Raw genomic sequence first — 17,453 nt, 5'->3', positions numbered from 1 at the left:
AAAAAAAAAAAACTATACCCAGACAATGGACCTGGCAATGAAATCAGAGTCACGTCAGATTGTCCATCGTCTGTCTCTCCCCCAGGAAGAATGAGCCTCAAACCTGACTTATTATTATTATTATTATTATTATTATTGTTTATTTATATAGCACCATTAATTCCATGGTGCTTTACATTTGGGACTTATAACAAACGCATCAGAATCTTGTCTTCCTTTGGCTTACAGATGGCTCAGACTATGATTCCTTTACAGATGTAGCAGAGCTGAGTCTGTCTGTGCAGATCCTTCCCTTTGATTTTGCTTAGAACTCTCCACGGTCACATCATATAAGCAGCATTTCCCCTATTGTCCTCCATACAACTGTCCATAGTCACATCACTGAAGAAACTGTTCCAGCTCTGCTACATCTGTACCCCTGACCATACATTCCTGCACTGTTGCTACGCTCTAGTGTGTGAACAAACTTTCTGCCCTATGTAAAGTTCCCATCTTACTCCTATTGATCCCAGCTCAGGCTTCCCCCCCCCAAATCTCAGGATTATACATTGACTTTCGGAATCCTTCCCCAGTAAGAGGTTGCTATGTAATCTGCGCTACCCCAAAAACTGGCGACAGAAAAGGGAAGATTTCCCTAAATCCATACAGTCACTATAGGCTGTGGAAGGAATGTGCATGATTAATTCCCAGCCATCTCAGGCAGATCTTTGCTGGATGTCTAGGAGACAGCAGCGTCCCCTGCGCTCTGCTATTTCACCAAACCCTGTGAATTCTGCTGGGCTAAGTAAACATTACAGCTCTGCTAATCACATCCAGGGAGGCTCCAGCCCAGGATCAGCCCAGGATCAGCCCAGGATCTGCCCAGGATCTGCTCAGGAGCCTCATTCCTCCTTCTTCCCACTTGCAGCTCCCTGGACCCCTCTGATCCTTGAAGATTTTTTTGGGTTTCCTGACATGGGACTGTCTCTGCAATCTTTCTTCTTGCATTATGTGGCGGTGACTTGTGTCCTGGCGGTTTATGGATTTATGGATGAAACTGTAGACAAAGCAGTGAAATCTGAAGGATATTGTAGCCGGATTTTAAGAGCGCAAGGAGGCACGAGAAAAGAAGGATACAATGAATTCTCCCTGAGAGTGGAGGGAGACCCGGAATACTACAAGCCGGGGAATACTTACCGGGGTAAGTGACAAGGTGGGGGGACCCCGCACGGCGCGGCGTCTTAGGAGCTCGGCTCTTCCTGGGATGACATAGAAGCGCCGAATATAATAATAATAATAATAATAATAATAATAATAATACATTTTATTTCTATAACGCCAACATATTCCGCAGAGCTGTACAATTTGTAGAGACAAAAAAGATACATTACAAAGAATTGACACAATGGTATAGAATAGACTTCACTGTCCTTCCACAATGCATGAAGATGTAGCAGAGCTGAGTTTGTTCATTTGATACATTTTATGCATTAACCTATTCAGCAAACATGCAATGCAATGTTATCATGAAGAAGCCAAATGACAAAATCTTCCCTGCTACATCTGAATCCAGAGAAAAAGGTATATTATATGCCAGACTCCCAGGGCACTAAATGTCAGGGGCATCAAGAAGACCCTTTGATCTGGCTGGGGTATATATAGCTGAACCCTTACCCAGGTGAAGGAAAGCCTAACTATGACCTTGTGTCACTCAGCTCTGCTACATAGGTATTATAGATTTGCTGGGTACTGGATGTCAGGGGGCATCAACAAGTCACATTGCAATGACCAGGGAATTGAGATACAGGACTAGGGCAAGAAACTGAATCCTTGCCCAGGAGAAGCAATGGTTAGCTACGACCCCATACCACTCAGCTCTGCTATGCTTGTATTAAAGGAGGGGCAATTTGTCCGAGATGCCACAGGTAGTAGGTGCCAGGAGGAACTAACAAGTCACTTCACTCTGACCAAGGGATTTAGATACAGGACAAGGGTAATAAACTGAATCTTTGCTCATGGTGAAGGAACGCTTAGATACCACCCCATACAACTCAGCTCTGCTATGCTTGTATTACAGTATGAGCATTGTTCCTAGATATGCTGGTACTAGATGCTAGGGGACATCAATAAGTCACTTCAGTCTGACCAGGGTATTTAGGTACAGGAGTAGGGCAGTAAACTCAATCTGCCCCTGGTAAAGGAAAACCCAGCTGCCACCCCATACTACTCAGCTCTGCTAAACATGTATTATAGGAGATGCAACGCTCCCATATTACCCAGGTACTAGATGTCAGGGGGCATCACCAAGTCACTTTGCTCTGACCAGGGGATTTACAGCCAGGGCTAGGGTATTAAGCTGAATCTTTGCCCCTGGTGGAGGTAAAACTAGATACAACCCTGTGTCACTCAGCTCTGCTATACGGCCATTAAAACAGATAGAAACTTTATACAAAGAGATAGATAGATAGATAGATAGATAGATAGATAGATAGATAGGAGATAGATAGATAGATAGATAGATAGATAGATAGGAGATAGATAGATAGATAGATAGATAGATAGGAGATAGATAGATAGATAGATAGATAGATAGATAGATAGATAGGAGATAGATAGATAGATAGATAGATAGATAGATAGATAGATAGGAGATAGATAGATAGATAGATAGATAGATAGGAGATAGATAGATGGATAGATAGATAGATAGATAGATAGATAGATAGGAGATATAGATAGATAGATAGATAGATAGATAGATAGATAGATAGATAGATAGATAGGAGATAGATAGATAGATAGATAGATAGGAGATAGATAGATAGATAGATAGATAGGAGATAGATAGATAGATAGATAGATAGATAGGAGATAGATAGATAGATAGATAGATAGATAGATAGATAGGAGATAGATAGATAGATAGATAGATAGATAGATAGATAGATAGATAGGAGATAGATAGATAGATAGGAGATAGATATTAGATAGATAGATAGATAGATAGATAGACAGACAGATAGATAGATGATAGATAGATAGATAGATAGATAGATAGATAGATAGATAGATTGATAGATAGATAGGAGATAGATAGATAGATAGATAGGAGATAGATAGATAGATGGATGGATAGGAGATAGATAGATAGATAGATAGATAGATAGATAGATAGATGATAGATAGATAGATAGATAGATAGATAGATAGGAGATAGATAGATAGATAGATAGATAGATAGATAGGAGATAGATAGATAGATAGGAGATAGATAGATAGATAGATAGATAGATAGATAGATAGGAGATAGATAGATAGATAGATAGATAGATAGGAGATAGATAGATAGATAGATAGATAGATAGATAGATAGATCGTAGATAGATAGATAGATAGATAGGAGATAGATAGATAGATAGATAGGAGATAGATAGATAGATAGATAGATAGATAGATAGATAGGAGATAGATAGATAGATAGATAGATAGGAGAGATAGATAGATAGATAGATAGATAGATAGATAGATAGATAGATAGGAGATAGATAGATAGATAGATAGATAGATAGATAGATAGGAGATAGATAGATAGATAGATAGGAGATAGATAGATAGATAGATAGATAGATAGATAGATAGGAGATAGATAGCTAGATAGATAGATAGATAGATAGATAGATAGATAGAGAGATAGGAGATAGATAGATAGATAGATAGATAGGAGATAGATATTAGATAGATAGATAGATAGATAGATAGACAGATAGATAGATGATAGATAGATAGATAGATAGATAGATAGATAGATAGATAGGAGATAGATAGATAGACAGATAGATAGATGATAGATAGATAGATAGATAGATAGATAGATAGATAGATAGGAGATAGATAGATAGATAGATAGATAGATAGATAGATAGGAGATAGATATTAGATAGATAGATAGATAGATAGATAGATGATAGATAGATAGATAGATAGATAGATAGATATGAGATAGATAGATAGATAGATAGATAGATAGATAGATAGATAGGAGATATTCTGGGTGAATTTATAATGTCAGACTCTTGACATCCCTCCTTGACTCCCTCTGTTGCTCCCTGTTATCAGCCGCTCCTTTCTGCCTGTTACATTCCTTCCTATGATTCCGCTTCATGTCTCCACTTCTTAGACCGATCCTACCCATGTAAATGACTTGGCTCCCTTAAGACGTGTAGATGAGTGAAGTCTATAGGGCCGTGCCTCGAGGCCACCAAATCCCCAATATCCTAACCACGAGGTGTCATGTGCGGTCTCTCCAGCCCTGATTATTAATTATGACATTTCCGTAGCTGATTCTTCTCCGCTGACAACTGCCAAATGCTCGCAACTCCGATGACTGACAACTCCGATCCTCTCCAGTCTGGGGACCATATGTGACGATGTCCCCTATGTACTATGCAGCTCTAGGACGTCGGTCCGGTTCTCTCTACTGACCTATGGTTACGCCTATAGGACACATTTGGGGGATTTGACCTCTATTTTAAGGGGCCCTCCACTCTTGTTGCTGTATCGTTACATTCAGTCTATTATTCTCTGTTATCAGCCACCCTGAAAATTTATACTTTACAATCGTTGCCCCTCCACTGATTCCGGCACAGTTGGATTCTTTCTCTAGCCCCCGCCATTCCTGAGCAATCATTACCATTAATTTTAGCACCCAATATGCTGATTAGGCTCTCTACTGTCAGGTGGGCGGTCCCAGATAGTCTGCTCCAGCCCAGGACCGCCCACCTGACAGTACAGAAGATTCTAGAGAAAAATCCAACTGAGCTGTAATCAGTGGATTGGCCCCTATTGAAGGATACAAAGAGGTGGAGGAGGTGGAAGGACCCCTTTAAGATTAGGGTTTGGCCAAAGCTTATATTAAAGGGGTTGTCTGTCTCACCTCACCCTGAAGTCAGGACCATCTCTCCTTTATCTCACACATCTCCAGTTCAGAGAATCTTAAGAAACCATTACATACAGTGCTGTGCAGAAGTTTTAGGCAAGTGTAGCAAAAAATGCTGTACAGTCCGAATGGTTTCAGCAATGGAAGGGTTAATAGTTTGTTTTTATCCAGAATGAAGTGAATGATTGTAAATCTCATCAATATTCGGGGCGACCTTTGCCCTTTCCCCTCCACCAGTTCTTCTCGGTACTTGCAGACAGTTTTGGGCAGAACCCGGCAGTGAGTTTGTTCCCGTCGCCATCTTGGACAACTAAACCCAGATCTTCTTGCTCCAATCCGTCTGTCTCTTCATGTCACCCCAGACAGACTGGATGATGATATCAGGGATATCTGTGGGGGCCGGCTCATCACTTCCAGGACTCCTCCTCCAAGGGGCAAAGGTCACCCCAAATATTAATGGGATTTACATTTCTCTTTTCTTTATTCACTTTACATTTTGTGAGTTGACAAAATAAACTATTAACCCTTCAACTTCTGAAGGCATTCTTACTGTGCAGCATTTTTCTCACCCCTGCCTAAATCTTTTGCACAACACTGTACATAGATGCAGGAGCGAGGTAAGCTCTCATAGAGTGTTATTGGGACAGTCGAGACCTGGGTGAAATAAAGTCTTCACAATGAGAACTAGGGGGCGCCACAATTTTGTGGAGTTTCATCCATAGAACCATCCGATTCAATTTGATTGGTCGCTTGAGTGGCGCCCCCTGGATTTCAGAATACACCCATCATCCCCTAAACTATAGGACGGGCACAGACACTGGATCTGAATCAGCTGTCAATAGCATGTTTGGCTCTGCTATATCGATTCATATAATATGTATATGTATGTAAGATTGTATCAAATAGAATGTAACAACCAACCAGACACAGTGACGGTGGGCAGAGGATACACTGGGGCACATATAGGGAGCGGGATGTGTGCGGGGTGCCATGGGGAACGTCTACTAGGTGCCCACCCTTGACCAGGGTGTTAGGTTACAGTATTTGGGCAGCAAACAAAATATTTGCCCCAGGTGTAAAAAACTAAGCAATATAATGTAATATGACCGTATGGCTCCCTAGGCAGCCGCCTACTCTGCCTGCCCCTACTCTACAGGAGGGATTCTCCCATAAACTGCACTTTTATAAGCTGCAAACTTTACGCTTTATGGCTCCTTTAAATGTGCGATTACGATCTGTTAAACGCTGGCGGTTTTATCCTGGATATCAGACAGAGCTGTAGCCGAGGCTGTTAATAACCTGTTAATGTTCAGGCGTTGAGTCGATGTTCGCTGCAGGTTTTCCTGCCGGGTGTCGCTCGGACACACTGGGATTTCCCATTTACATTTGGCAATTTGCCCCATTGTGACTTGGACACTTTGTGACAGACTGTGCAGAGCTGCTGCTGCGTTACTGTGTCCGGTGATCTGCAGATTGGGTGGAAATGGCAGCAATGAGTAGAATTAGAACTTTGTTCTGGGTGAGTTTAGGGCGAAGGCGCCGGGAAGAATCCGCGCAGTAGAAGAGCGACTCCAGAGACGGACGTAACAGTGATGAATTTCTTCAATATATTTTTTTATACGGAAAACTTGATATTAATCGCAGGTCCAAAGACTGCTGGAGGCCGGAGGCAAAAGCATCATTCAGTATTAGCGCCCCTAGAGGCTGCCGCAGATATATTACATTACACGTACCGGAGCTCCGCGAACAATAAGGAGGTATAATGAGTTCTTAAAGGAAAAGACGAAAAACGAGATTCTTATGGAAAACTAAGTAAACTTTATGGGAAAGAAAGACTTAGGTATCACCAAATCCCAGCCCTGCAGATAGATAGGTTACTGTCACCAGAACCAGCATATCACCCCAGCCCTGCAGATAGATAGATTACTGTCACCAGAACCAGCATATCACCCCAGCTCTGCAGATAGATAGGTTACTGTCACCAGAACCAGCATATCACCCCAGCCCTGCAGATAGATAGGTTAGTGTCACCAGAACCAGCATATCACCCCAGCCCTGCAAATAGATAGGTTAGTGTCACCAGAACCAGCATATCACCCCAGCACTGCAGATAGATAGGTTACTGTCACCAGACCCAGCATATCACCCCAGCCCTGCAGATAGATAGGTTACTGTCACCAGACCCAGCATATCACCACAGCCCTGCAGATAGATAGGTTACTGTCACCAGACCCAGCATATCACCCCAACCCTGCAGATAGATAGGTTACTGTCACCAGACCGAGCATATCACCCAGTCCTGTAGATAGATAGGTTACTGTCACCAGAACCAGCATATCACCCCAGCCCTGCAGATAGATAGGTTACTGTCACCAGACCCAGCATATCACCCCAGCCCTGCAGATAGATAGGTTACTGTCACCAGAACCAGCATATCACCCCAGCCCTGCAGATAGATAGGTTACTGCCACCAGAACCAGCATATCACCCCAGCCCTGCAGATAGATAGGTTACTGTCACCAGAACCAGCATATCACCCCAGCCCTGCAGATAGATAGGTTACTGTCACCAGACCCAGCATATCACCCCAGCCCTGCAGATAGATAGGTTACTGTCACCAGAACCAGCATATCACCCCAGCCCTGCAGATAGATAGGTTACTGTCACCAGACCCAGTATATCACCCCAGCCCTGCAGATAGATAGGTTACTGTCACCAGAACCAGTATATCACCCCATCCCTGCAGATAGATAGGTTACTGTCACCAGAACCAGCATATCCCCCCAGCCCTGCAGATAGATGGGTTACTGTCACCATTAGCAAACATGGAAGGAAATCTGGTAAAGTCAGAGTGCCTCCATGTCTCTTCTCCAAAGGATAGGTAGTCAGGAAGGTGAACAAGAATTGGCCATTTTTTTACCATAAATGGGTGCAAATTGATGGGTCTCTAGTTTAGGTGAAATCTTCAGTGCCCATGAACATGACCAAGTGTACATCCGAGTTAGGGGCTGAGTTGATCATGGATTGTAGATTCCATGACTTGTGACGTCTATGGAGGATTCTGATCCATTCCAGTAACACGGATGATTGTAGAGCAGGTCTTATTCTGCTCCATGGTATCGGAACGGAACGGATCAGTATCCCCCATAGACGTGAATGCATTCATCTATTCACATCTCCGCCCAAACTAAAACGCTGCAGATATCGTTCCCTGACACAGATGTCGCACCCCAGCTGATAAGGTGACCATGAAGATAAGCCAATAAAGGGTTAATGAATTGCTCCACATACACTGCAGCGCTACAAATACAGACCATATTAAATCAATTGGGACTTTAGATGTAAAGCCGCTGGATACTGAAGTTGATGTGTAGACCCCCATCAGTGACCTCTCCCACCCTGGACCATGTATATTGTACATCAGCGACCCCATTGATTTTCTATTGCGGTTTTCGGTGGTGAATTAGCCAGAAAACATTTTCTCTTATCAGTTAATCCATTCAGCGCAGGAAACTGTAATAGTAAATGAAGCGAGAACTTCACAAACAAAGCCATAACCATAACCTAGGCCTGCGCCTTGCAGTACAATGTGCGATCCATTAGTGCACTGTAATATAAGGACCGACTTAATCCTAAATAACGTGTCTTTATGGCCGCAGCTCGCTGTACTGTTAGATTACACGTATCGGCCCATGCTGCTGGTACAAGAGGGTACATATTCTATAAAGCACTTCATCCTAAGGATCGCTCATCAATACAAGATCTGTGGGGTCTGACACCCGGGACCCTCACAAATAAGGTGGTTAAAGAGACTGCAGCACTGGTGGTTTAGGTAAGAGAAGGGGTTAATTTTAAAATCCATACTAGACTAGGGTAGAAAAGGGGTTAATTTGAAGTGTCATGTGGTCTTGAGCAGTGTGAAGGTTAATACTTCAAAGTTGGGGTCCAGGGGGTTTCTCCCATTTCCTGGTTCCCCTGTTGTCCAGGCAGTAACATTAGGGTGTGCAGGGATTGTTGTACGGCTGGTGGTTTAGGTAAGAGAAGGGGTTAATTTTAAAATCCATACTGGAATAGGGCAGAAAAGGGGTTAATTTTAAGTGTCATGGTGGTCTTGAGCAGTGTGAAGGTTAATACTTCGTAGTTGGGGTCCAGTGGGTTTTCTCCCTTTTCCTGGTTCCCCTGATGTCCAGGCTGTAACATTAGGGTGCGCAGGGATTGTTGTACGGCTGGTGGTTTAGGTAAGAGAAGGGGTTAATTTTAAGTGTCATGGTGGTCTTGAGCAGTGTGAAGGTTAATACTTCATAGTTGGGGTCCAGGGGGTTTCTCCCTTTTCCTGGTTCCCCTGTTGTCCAGGCTGTAACATTAGGGTGCATAGGGATTGTTGTACGGCTGGTAGTTTAGATCAGTTGTCTCATAAGATCGTCTGAGACAGAATTCCCCTACAATCGCCCCCTGCAGATGCACACTAGGTGATAAGTCCGCCATAAAGTCTTTTCTTCCCTTTAAATGGCCACAATGGAGTGAACTGTAGGACTTTCTCAGGAAACATCTCGGGATACAATAGATCCGATCCTATTTTCTTGTCCGTATTTACACAGCCCTTCTTGGTTAGTTCGGGCCATTGGGCCTTGTACACATAATAAAAGGATTCTTGCTACATTGTATCCGGTGTGTTGTAGCACAATATACAGACGACACTGGCTACAGAACACACATATATAACAATATATATTGTTAACCAAAAAATGTAACCAAAACCTCCATATAAGTTTATATAAGAAATGAGTAGATGATCCATCGCTGGTAGGGGAAGGGGCTAGTAGCTTCCTTCTGGTGGTCTATAGTTGGTAAGTGGAAGAAGAAGACACTTTCTTTAGGTGGTCCATTACTGGTAGGTGAAGGAGCAAGATACTTCCTTCAGGAGGTCCATAGCCAGTAGGTGAAATAGCAGGGCGCTTCTTTTAGGTGGTCCATGCCTGATAAGTGAAGGAGGAATCCACTAAACGTCAGGAGATCCATGGTCAGCAGGTGCTCAGAAGTTCCTTTAAACAATAGATCTCAAACTGACAACTCAGGTTTCGTCCTACACCCTTGTCTCCGATCTTCTGGTTTGTTGCAAGAGCAGAAGAACAAAAAAATGGTCTGTCCAATGGGAGACCCCAAAGAAGTGAATGAAGAAAGGAGAAATGTAAATCCACCAATATTTGATGTGACCTTTGCCCTGTGTAGTCCTGGAGGATTGTGGTTAGAACTGCTATACGGCCAGTACACAGTGTATGGAGCTGCTATAAAGTAGTATGGTCAGTATACAGTGTATGGAGTTGCTATAGTGCAGTATGGTCAGTATACAGTGTATGGAGCTACTATAGGGCAGTATGGCCAGTACACAGTGTATGGAGCTGCTATAAAGCAGTATGGTCAGTATACAGTGTATGGGGTTACTATAGTGCGGTATGTCCTGTATACAGTGTATGGAGTTTCTATAGTGCGGTATGGTCAGTATACAGTGTATGGAGTTGCTATAGTGCAGTATGGTCAGTATACAGTGTATGGAGCTACTATAGGGCAGTATGGCCAGTACACAGTTTATGGAGCTGCTATAAAGCAGTATGGTCAGTATACAGTGTATGGGGTTACTATAGTGCGGTATGTCCTGTATACAGTGTATGGAGTTTCTATAGTGCGGTATGGTCAGTACACAGTGTATGGAGCTACTATAGTGCAGTATGGTCAGTATACAGTGTATGGAGCTACTATAGGGCAGTATGGCCAGTACACAGTGTATGGAGCTGCTATAAAGCAGTATGGTCAGTATACAGTGTATGGGGTTACTATAGTGCGGTATGTCCTGTATACAGTGTATGGAGTTTCTATAGTGCGGTATGGTCAGTACACAGTGTATGGAGCTACTATAGTGCAGTATGGTCAGTATACAGTGTATGGAGCTACTATAGGGCAGTATGGCCAGTACACAGTGTATGGAGCTGCTATAAAGCAGTATGGTCAGTATACAGTGTATGGGGTTACTATAGTGCGGTATGTCCTGTATACAGTGTATGGAGTTTCTATAGTGCGGTATGACCTGTATACAGTGTATGGAGCTGCTATAGTGCGGTATGTCCTGTATACAGTGTATGGAGCTGCTATAGTGCGGTATGTCCTGTATACAGTGTATGGAGCTCTCTGCCTCTGGCTCTGTACACTGTGCTGTAAACACCAAGTGGTGGGAATGTCAGACGTCAATTCACAAATTATATGGACCCCCTGGACATCATAGGGAGGCCTGAATGGGCCCCATTATAGTCAATAGGACCATCCTAGGATGAATCGGGGAGTTCCAAAGATTTTTCGATGTTCCTAAAATGAAACAGCAAAATGGAAATAACCAGGCAGATGTGATGGTCGCCTAAGGCTGCGCCGCGCGCTGCGGACACACAGGGAGGGTGCGCGCAGGGTTAGCCAACCTGCTGTGATCTCAGTAGCCGCATGTGGAGGAGATTTATACAGCTCTTACATGCTGTGACTAAAACCCGCAGTGCCAAGTGACCTATGGTGGTAGCCGCATCTGTCCTGCGGATATGCCATATAAACACATTTATATGGCATATCCACAGGACAGATGCGGCTACCACCATAGGTCACTTGGCACTGCGGGTTTTAGTCACAGCATGTAAGAGCTGTATAAATCTCCTCCACATGCGGCTATGTGAGATGTGAATACTCCTAGAAAGTTATTGTAGGGTATATATACTAATCCTTTATGAACTGTATACTGCCATTGCCTGCGCAGTGGTTTGATGACATTAAGGAAAGTTCACTTCGCCGTCACTGCGCATGCGCCAGACCTCGGGCAGCGGCAACACCAGATATGAGTCTGATATAAGTGAGTATAAAGGGTTTTTTAAAGGCACAGACAGCATTACAACAAGGGACGCTACATTCCCAATCCTTAAGGATTTTATGCTCCCCATCCCCCTCAGAGGTTCCCTTTAAATACATCTCGTGCAGGGCTCAGCGCATGCGCCTCACAGCCAATGCTTTATAATGGGGCTGGCAGCCAAACTGCTGATCAGAACTCCACAAAGTAGCGTCCTCCCTTCTCTACACAAATACGTTTCATAAATCTTTTTGATCAATCCCCAAAATGGCTCCTCGCATTAGGCCGGGAGTTTCAGCGCTCTCTTAAAAATCCATTTAGCTTTTGTGCAACAGCATGGCGAGGAATAACAATCCACGCCAGCGATATAATTCAGACATTACGTGATAGTCAATCCTTCAAAGGACAATCTAGTGTACAGCTATTCCGTGGTAATAAGGTCCCCTGCCCACACTTAGCAAGGCCCACGGTTTACCGTCCGGTTGTGGTCAGTTCGCCACTAGAGGCAGTGCTGAGCAATGGAGACAACTAGATACAAAGTAACCATATAAGCATCATGTTGTATAATAGATGGAAGAAGAAGACTGGAAGTGTCTGCGCCGAACATTAATATCCTCGTCCAAGGTCTGCCGCGTATTAGTCATGAATCTATCTAGATTGTCATCGTGTTTCTTTGTGTGGAAGGACGGCCGTTCAGATCACTATCCAGCACTTGATGCTTTTCAGACAGTGATTTATTCCGATAAAATCACCATGTGGGTATACGGATTGATAAATACATCGCACATGACAAATAGAGGACAACTGTACAATCAAAGTGCCATAAGACGGATGTGGAGGAGCGCGCTCATGACACGGCCCCGAGCGATGGGGATTGTCTCTATGGGATCTGTCAACCCAACCAAAGCTTTGTCATGTAGATTTATTGGATGCTTGAATATTAGCCAAATTTATTAGGTTAGGGCTACATGGCCACTGCAGCTGTGATTCCCGTCCACAGGGTGCCCTGTGACTCCTAATGTTAGTTGCATTCGCCTCCTAGTGCAAAAAAGTTCATGTTCAACTTGAAGTTGCTGTCACAGCACACTAGGGGTTACATTGGAGAAGGAGTTGCAACCCCACCCTGTCCAAAATTGCCATGTACCCTAGCCTACGGTCCTTTTTAACATGAGACATGTTTAGTGATCAGCTGATTGGTGCGGATCAGTCTACTGAAAGTCTGGAAAACTGGCGGCCACTACAGGAGCAATGTGGTATTACAGGATAGTCATTCAATGGATGCCCAACCCTATAGGGAGCAGATTATGGGATAAGACAGGGCATAAGAATGAGCGGGGCTGGTTGATGATTCTGAGGTCACTTTGTAGCTCTCAATGGTAATAATATTTGCACAGCAACCCATGCTAGAAAAATACGAGTCACGCTGTGATCATGTGATTTTATGAGGAAGGTTAAAGTAGGATAAGGAAAAACACTGCGAGGAGTAAATATTACATGACCTTTAAAACAGAGGGAGACGTCGTTGGCCCCGTTACCCAAGTAGAGGAACCCTCCATGTTTTCTCTTTGCCATGGGCGATGACCTCTCTGACTAAATTACAGAATATCCACTGCTAGACTTTGATGTATTGGCCTTAATATTCTGTATAAGCTGAGTGCACATAAAAAGTCTGCAAGAAAATGAGATATTGCAAAGCCTAAATAAGAAACATATGGAGAGATGGCGGAATTTACCATCCAAAAATCTATCATCGGCCCTTACGGAACATTGCAATCCACAATTTACATGCCTGAAAAAGCCAGAACACTGAGGTTTTAAGAATTTTTAGGCGTTAAGGAGGACCTGTCACCAATTCTGAAAGACCTTAAATATCCTGAGCCTTATTAGTGGTTTCTTTATGCAAATCTGTTCAGCTATTCCACAGATATAAGCCCCTTTAATGGTCACGCAGATTAGGTTATAATAGCCGAAAAGTGAAAATTTGATTAAAGTTGGTCTTAAAGAAGCCGTAACCCCGCCGTGCATGAACGCATCCTACAGACGGCCGTACAAGACGTCTCTGTTCTTAGGAAGCCGATGATACTCTGGCGGTCCTGGCACGCCGCTCCTCGTCCCGATACATTATTGACCCTTCCTCATCTGCAATGTCTGCTCTCTCTAAAGCACAAAGCGCGCAACCAATGTACGCTTCCAGTTCATTTTAAACTCATTAACTATTGCACATATTTCATTTCCTTCCATAACCCGCCTGCCAAAAGTTCTGAGCGCGACGCACCATTCCTCCTCCATTCACTCACCATTAAATGACTATATCGAGAGAATTCCCATAGATTGCAGATGGAAATGAACATTGATGATAATTGCTTTTTTTAATGTCTTTTAACCCCTTTGGTTCTTTTTTTGTACCTTCCTACAGATCAATGCAGAGTAGTACTCTCCTATATAGAAGAAGGATAGATCACTGTTCATCCTGCGCCTCCTGGTTCTGCAGACTTATATTGACACTTACACAGATAGGGCCACAAGATGAGACTTAGGGTTGCCCATATTGCACCGACACCTTGTAGGGTATTGAAACTAACAACAGTGATTGCTCAGGAATGGCGAGGGCTAGAGAATATATTCCTAAATCAGGGTGTAAAGAGTCAGAGTTGGTGGTGGTGGAGGGGGTGAAGGACCCTTTAAATCCAAATTTTAAGAATATGAACCATACCACCATAGACATTATAGCCGGCGTATTGTGATGACTGTACATTACAGAGCCCATGTTTTTTTTGCCTGAAACCCTCATAGCTCATAGTTTGCACATTATACGATTTTCGCTCGCACAATATTCCGGTGATACATGTATAAAGATAGGCATTTCAATTTCCAAGCAGTGATTACAATTTTCATTAGACTCGGCTTTGATGAGTCTTCTTTGTTTTATTGCGCATGCAGCGGTAGATAAGAAGTTCACTGTATCTTCCCCATGCTGTGTTCAGCTTTCTGAATACATTATATTTCTTCAGATCACATCATAACCAGAACGAATCCTACAGATACATTGCTGTTTATACTTCTAGGGATGAATCACGGGATTAGAACAATGAGGACCACGCAACGTTCTCCATGAATGTATAATTACTTGCCGTACCTTAAAGAGGTAACACTGTAATTTAATGGGAACCTGTTACTTCTTTTCACCCTCCCCCCACAAAACCCCCCCCCCAAAACATAAGTACCGTATAGGGCTTCTCATGAGTTCTGGGTCAGCTTCTATTGAGTATGGAAATTAGGTCCTCCGAGTCAAGGCAGTGGAAGCCTAAACAAAAGAAGTCAAGCTCTTCATGCCTCAACCCCTTCGTTGTATTTGACATCCCTCTGGACTAGTCTAACAGTTGCCATGATGTTAGCAGGGCAGAAGGACATTGGCAAGTATTCAGTTTCCCAACAGCACTACCAGAGGAGAAGTGTGGTATTGCACAATGTCCATGTGTTGGGTCCTCCAGAAAAAAGAAATTCTCCATTTTTGGTTCATGGGACCTGACTGTATCCTAAGACATGGTGTAAGAGCACAGCAAATCTCAGGTCTTGAAATATGTCTGAGTGGGTATCATAACCCCCGGGTGTTACACAACAGAGGTGTTATGTAGAAATGAGCAAACACTGTTCGGATCAGCCGTTCCGAACAGCATGCTCCCATAGAAATGAATGGAAGCACCTGGCATGTACACTTTGCCGGCGGCCGGTCGCCGTGCCAGGTGCTTCCATTCATTTCTATGGGAGCGTGCTGTTCGGAACGGCTGATGTGTTCGCTCATCTCTAGTGTTATGGTTTTAATACAAGGTCTATCAAAAGCAACATCATTAGCTGGTTGATAACAATGAGCAGTGGAGACTGGTAATTAGAATAAGTACAGTAGTGCGGGCCAAGACAGACCCCAAGATGCCTTCACCAGCGCCAGCCGCGAAGTCAGATGGACTTTGCTAAATCTGAAAGTCTGAATTGTCACCAACAGATAACTGTCCACATAATAAATACACCGCAAACCAAAAACAGTCGTACAGGTACAAGTCAGAACCAGGAGAGGATGTCAGAGGCAAAACCAGAAAACAGAAGCGATTTCCTGAAGCAATCCAAGGGTCAAATCTGAGTGGGCACCTCAAAGACAGAATCAGCAGGCAATAGAGTCTCCAAAAAAAAGCCAAGGGTCAGACTGAAGCAATAGTGAACAGAAATAAGATGCAGAGCTTAACTGGTAAGCAAAACCATTAGTTGGCGCCTGTGTCAGAAGGGAGGGGTCTTATATAGGCCTCCTTAGCAGATAATTGGATTAACCCAGGAAACTTCTGAAACTGCAGAAGCAATGCAGGTTGACACAGTAATCTTAAAGGTAAAGCAGTCAGATTGAGAATCTTATCAGGAGATCCTGCAGTATTGTCCACAGTCAGAGCAGTATTGTCCATCCCTTATTGTGCCACCTCCCTTCCCAACTCCCTTTCATCTTTTCCGGCACAGATCCCGCACAGTCAGAATCTGTAATAAACATAAACACTTGAGGTCTCCGCCCTTCCGAAAACTCCCAAACTAGAAAAACATAATGAAAAATATTTAACCCACGGCAATAAAGAAAATCAAAATATCTAAATCAATGTTTTTTCAAGATTTCGCCTCCTAAGAAAAAATTGAATAAAAAGTCATCAAAAGTCCAATATTCCCTAAAAGGATATAAATAAAAGTTACGAGTTATTTTTGCTGCGCGGTCAATGCAGTAAAAACAAAAGCCATAAAAAAGCAGGTTTTTTTGACTATTTCTAACCCATGCTGACCCCGTTTGTACCGTCATGAAGTGCAATGTGTCCTGAAAAAAAAAAAAAAGGACACTGTGAGTGGAGAAATAAAAAAGTTATGGCTTTTGGAATGGAAGTAACAAGTAAGAATGCAAAAATAAAAAAAACAGTGCTTCCCCCTTAAAGAGGACCTTTCAATTCCTCCTCCAACTCCAACTCTTTACATCCTTCAATAGACGCCGCCGCGCTGATTCCGGCACAGTTGGAATTTTTTCTCTAGCCCCCACCAATCCTGAGTAATCATTTCTTTTAGTTTCAGTGCCCAATATGCTAATTAGGCTCTCTACTGTCAAGTGGGTGGTCTCAGATCTCCTCCAGCCCAGCACACTTTCATAGGCGCAGCTCCACTAATTCCATTGGAATTTTTTTCAAAGTCCCCACCATTCCTGAGCAAACATTTATGCTTCAGCATGTAATATGCTTTCTACTGTCAAGTGGGTGGTCCTAGGCTGTTGGAGATCTGGGACCACCCACTTGACAGTAAAGATCTTTATTTGCATATTAGGGGCTGAAACTAAAAGAAAGGATTACTCAGGAATGGTGGGGGCTAGAGAAAAAATTCCAACTGCGCCGGAATCAGCAAAGCGGCGCCTATTGAACGATGCAAAGAGCTGGAGTTGGTGAAAGGTCCTCTTTAACCCCTTACTGCAGGCAGAGATACCTTCATTGTAGCAATAAGTCTCCTCATTGTTGTCATCTTCAATTGAAGCGATACAAATCAGATCAGTAAAATCATTGCAACAACTTAGAAGGATAACACAGTTTAGCTATCCGCAGGATCAATGCTATCCGCCGAATCCGTGATGGAGTCTTTCTGAAATAAACTAAT

General features: G+C 43.2%; 1 protein-coding gene across 1 annotated transcript in view; it reads left to right on the top strand.

Annotated features, from left to right (window-relative positions):
* Positions 1 to 729: 729 nt before the first annotated feature.
* Positions 730 to 17,453, top strand: part of SPON1 (spondin 1) — a 169,023-nt gene continuing 152,299 nt past the window's right edge. The window contains exon 1 of the mRNA XM_075280902.1: positions 730 to 1,180. Coding sequence (XP_075137003.1) covers positions 955 to 1,180 — 226 coding nt within the window. The 5' untranslated portion in view covers positions 730 to 954. The remainder of the gene's footprint in view (positions 1,181 to 17,453) is intronic.

Source organism: Leptodactylus fuscus, chromosome 7 (assembly GCF_031893055.1).
Source record: "Leptodactylus fuscus isolate aLepFus1 chromosome 7, aLepFus1.hap2, whole genome shotgun sequence".
Classification (NCBI taxonomy): Eukaryota; Metazoa; Chordata; class Amphibia; order Anura; family Leptodactylidae; genus Leptodactylus; species Leptodactylus fuscus.
The sequence above is the reverse complement of the archived record's forward strand: the minus strand, read 5'-3'. Positions and strand labels throughout refer to the sequence as shown.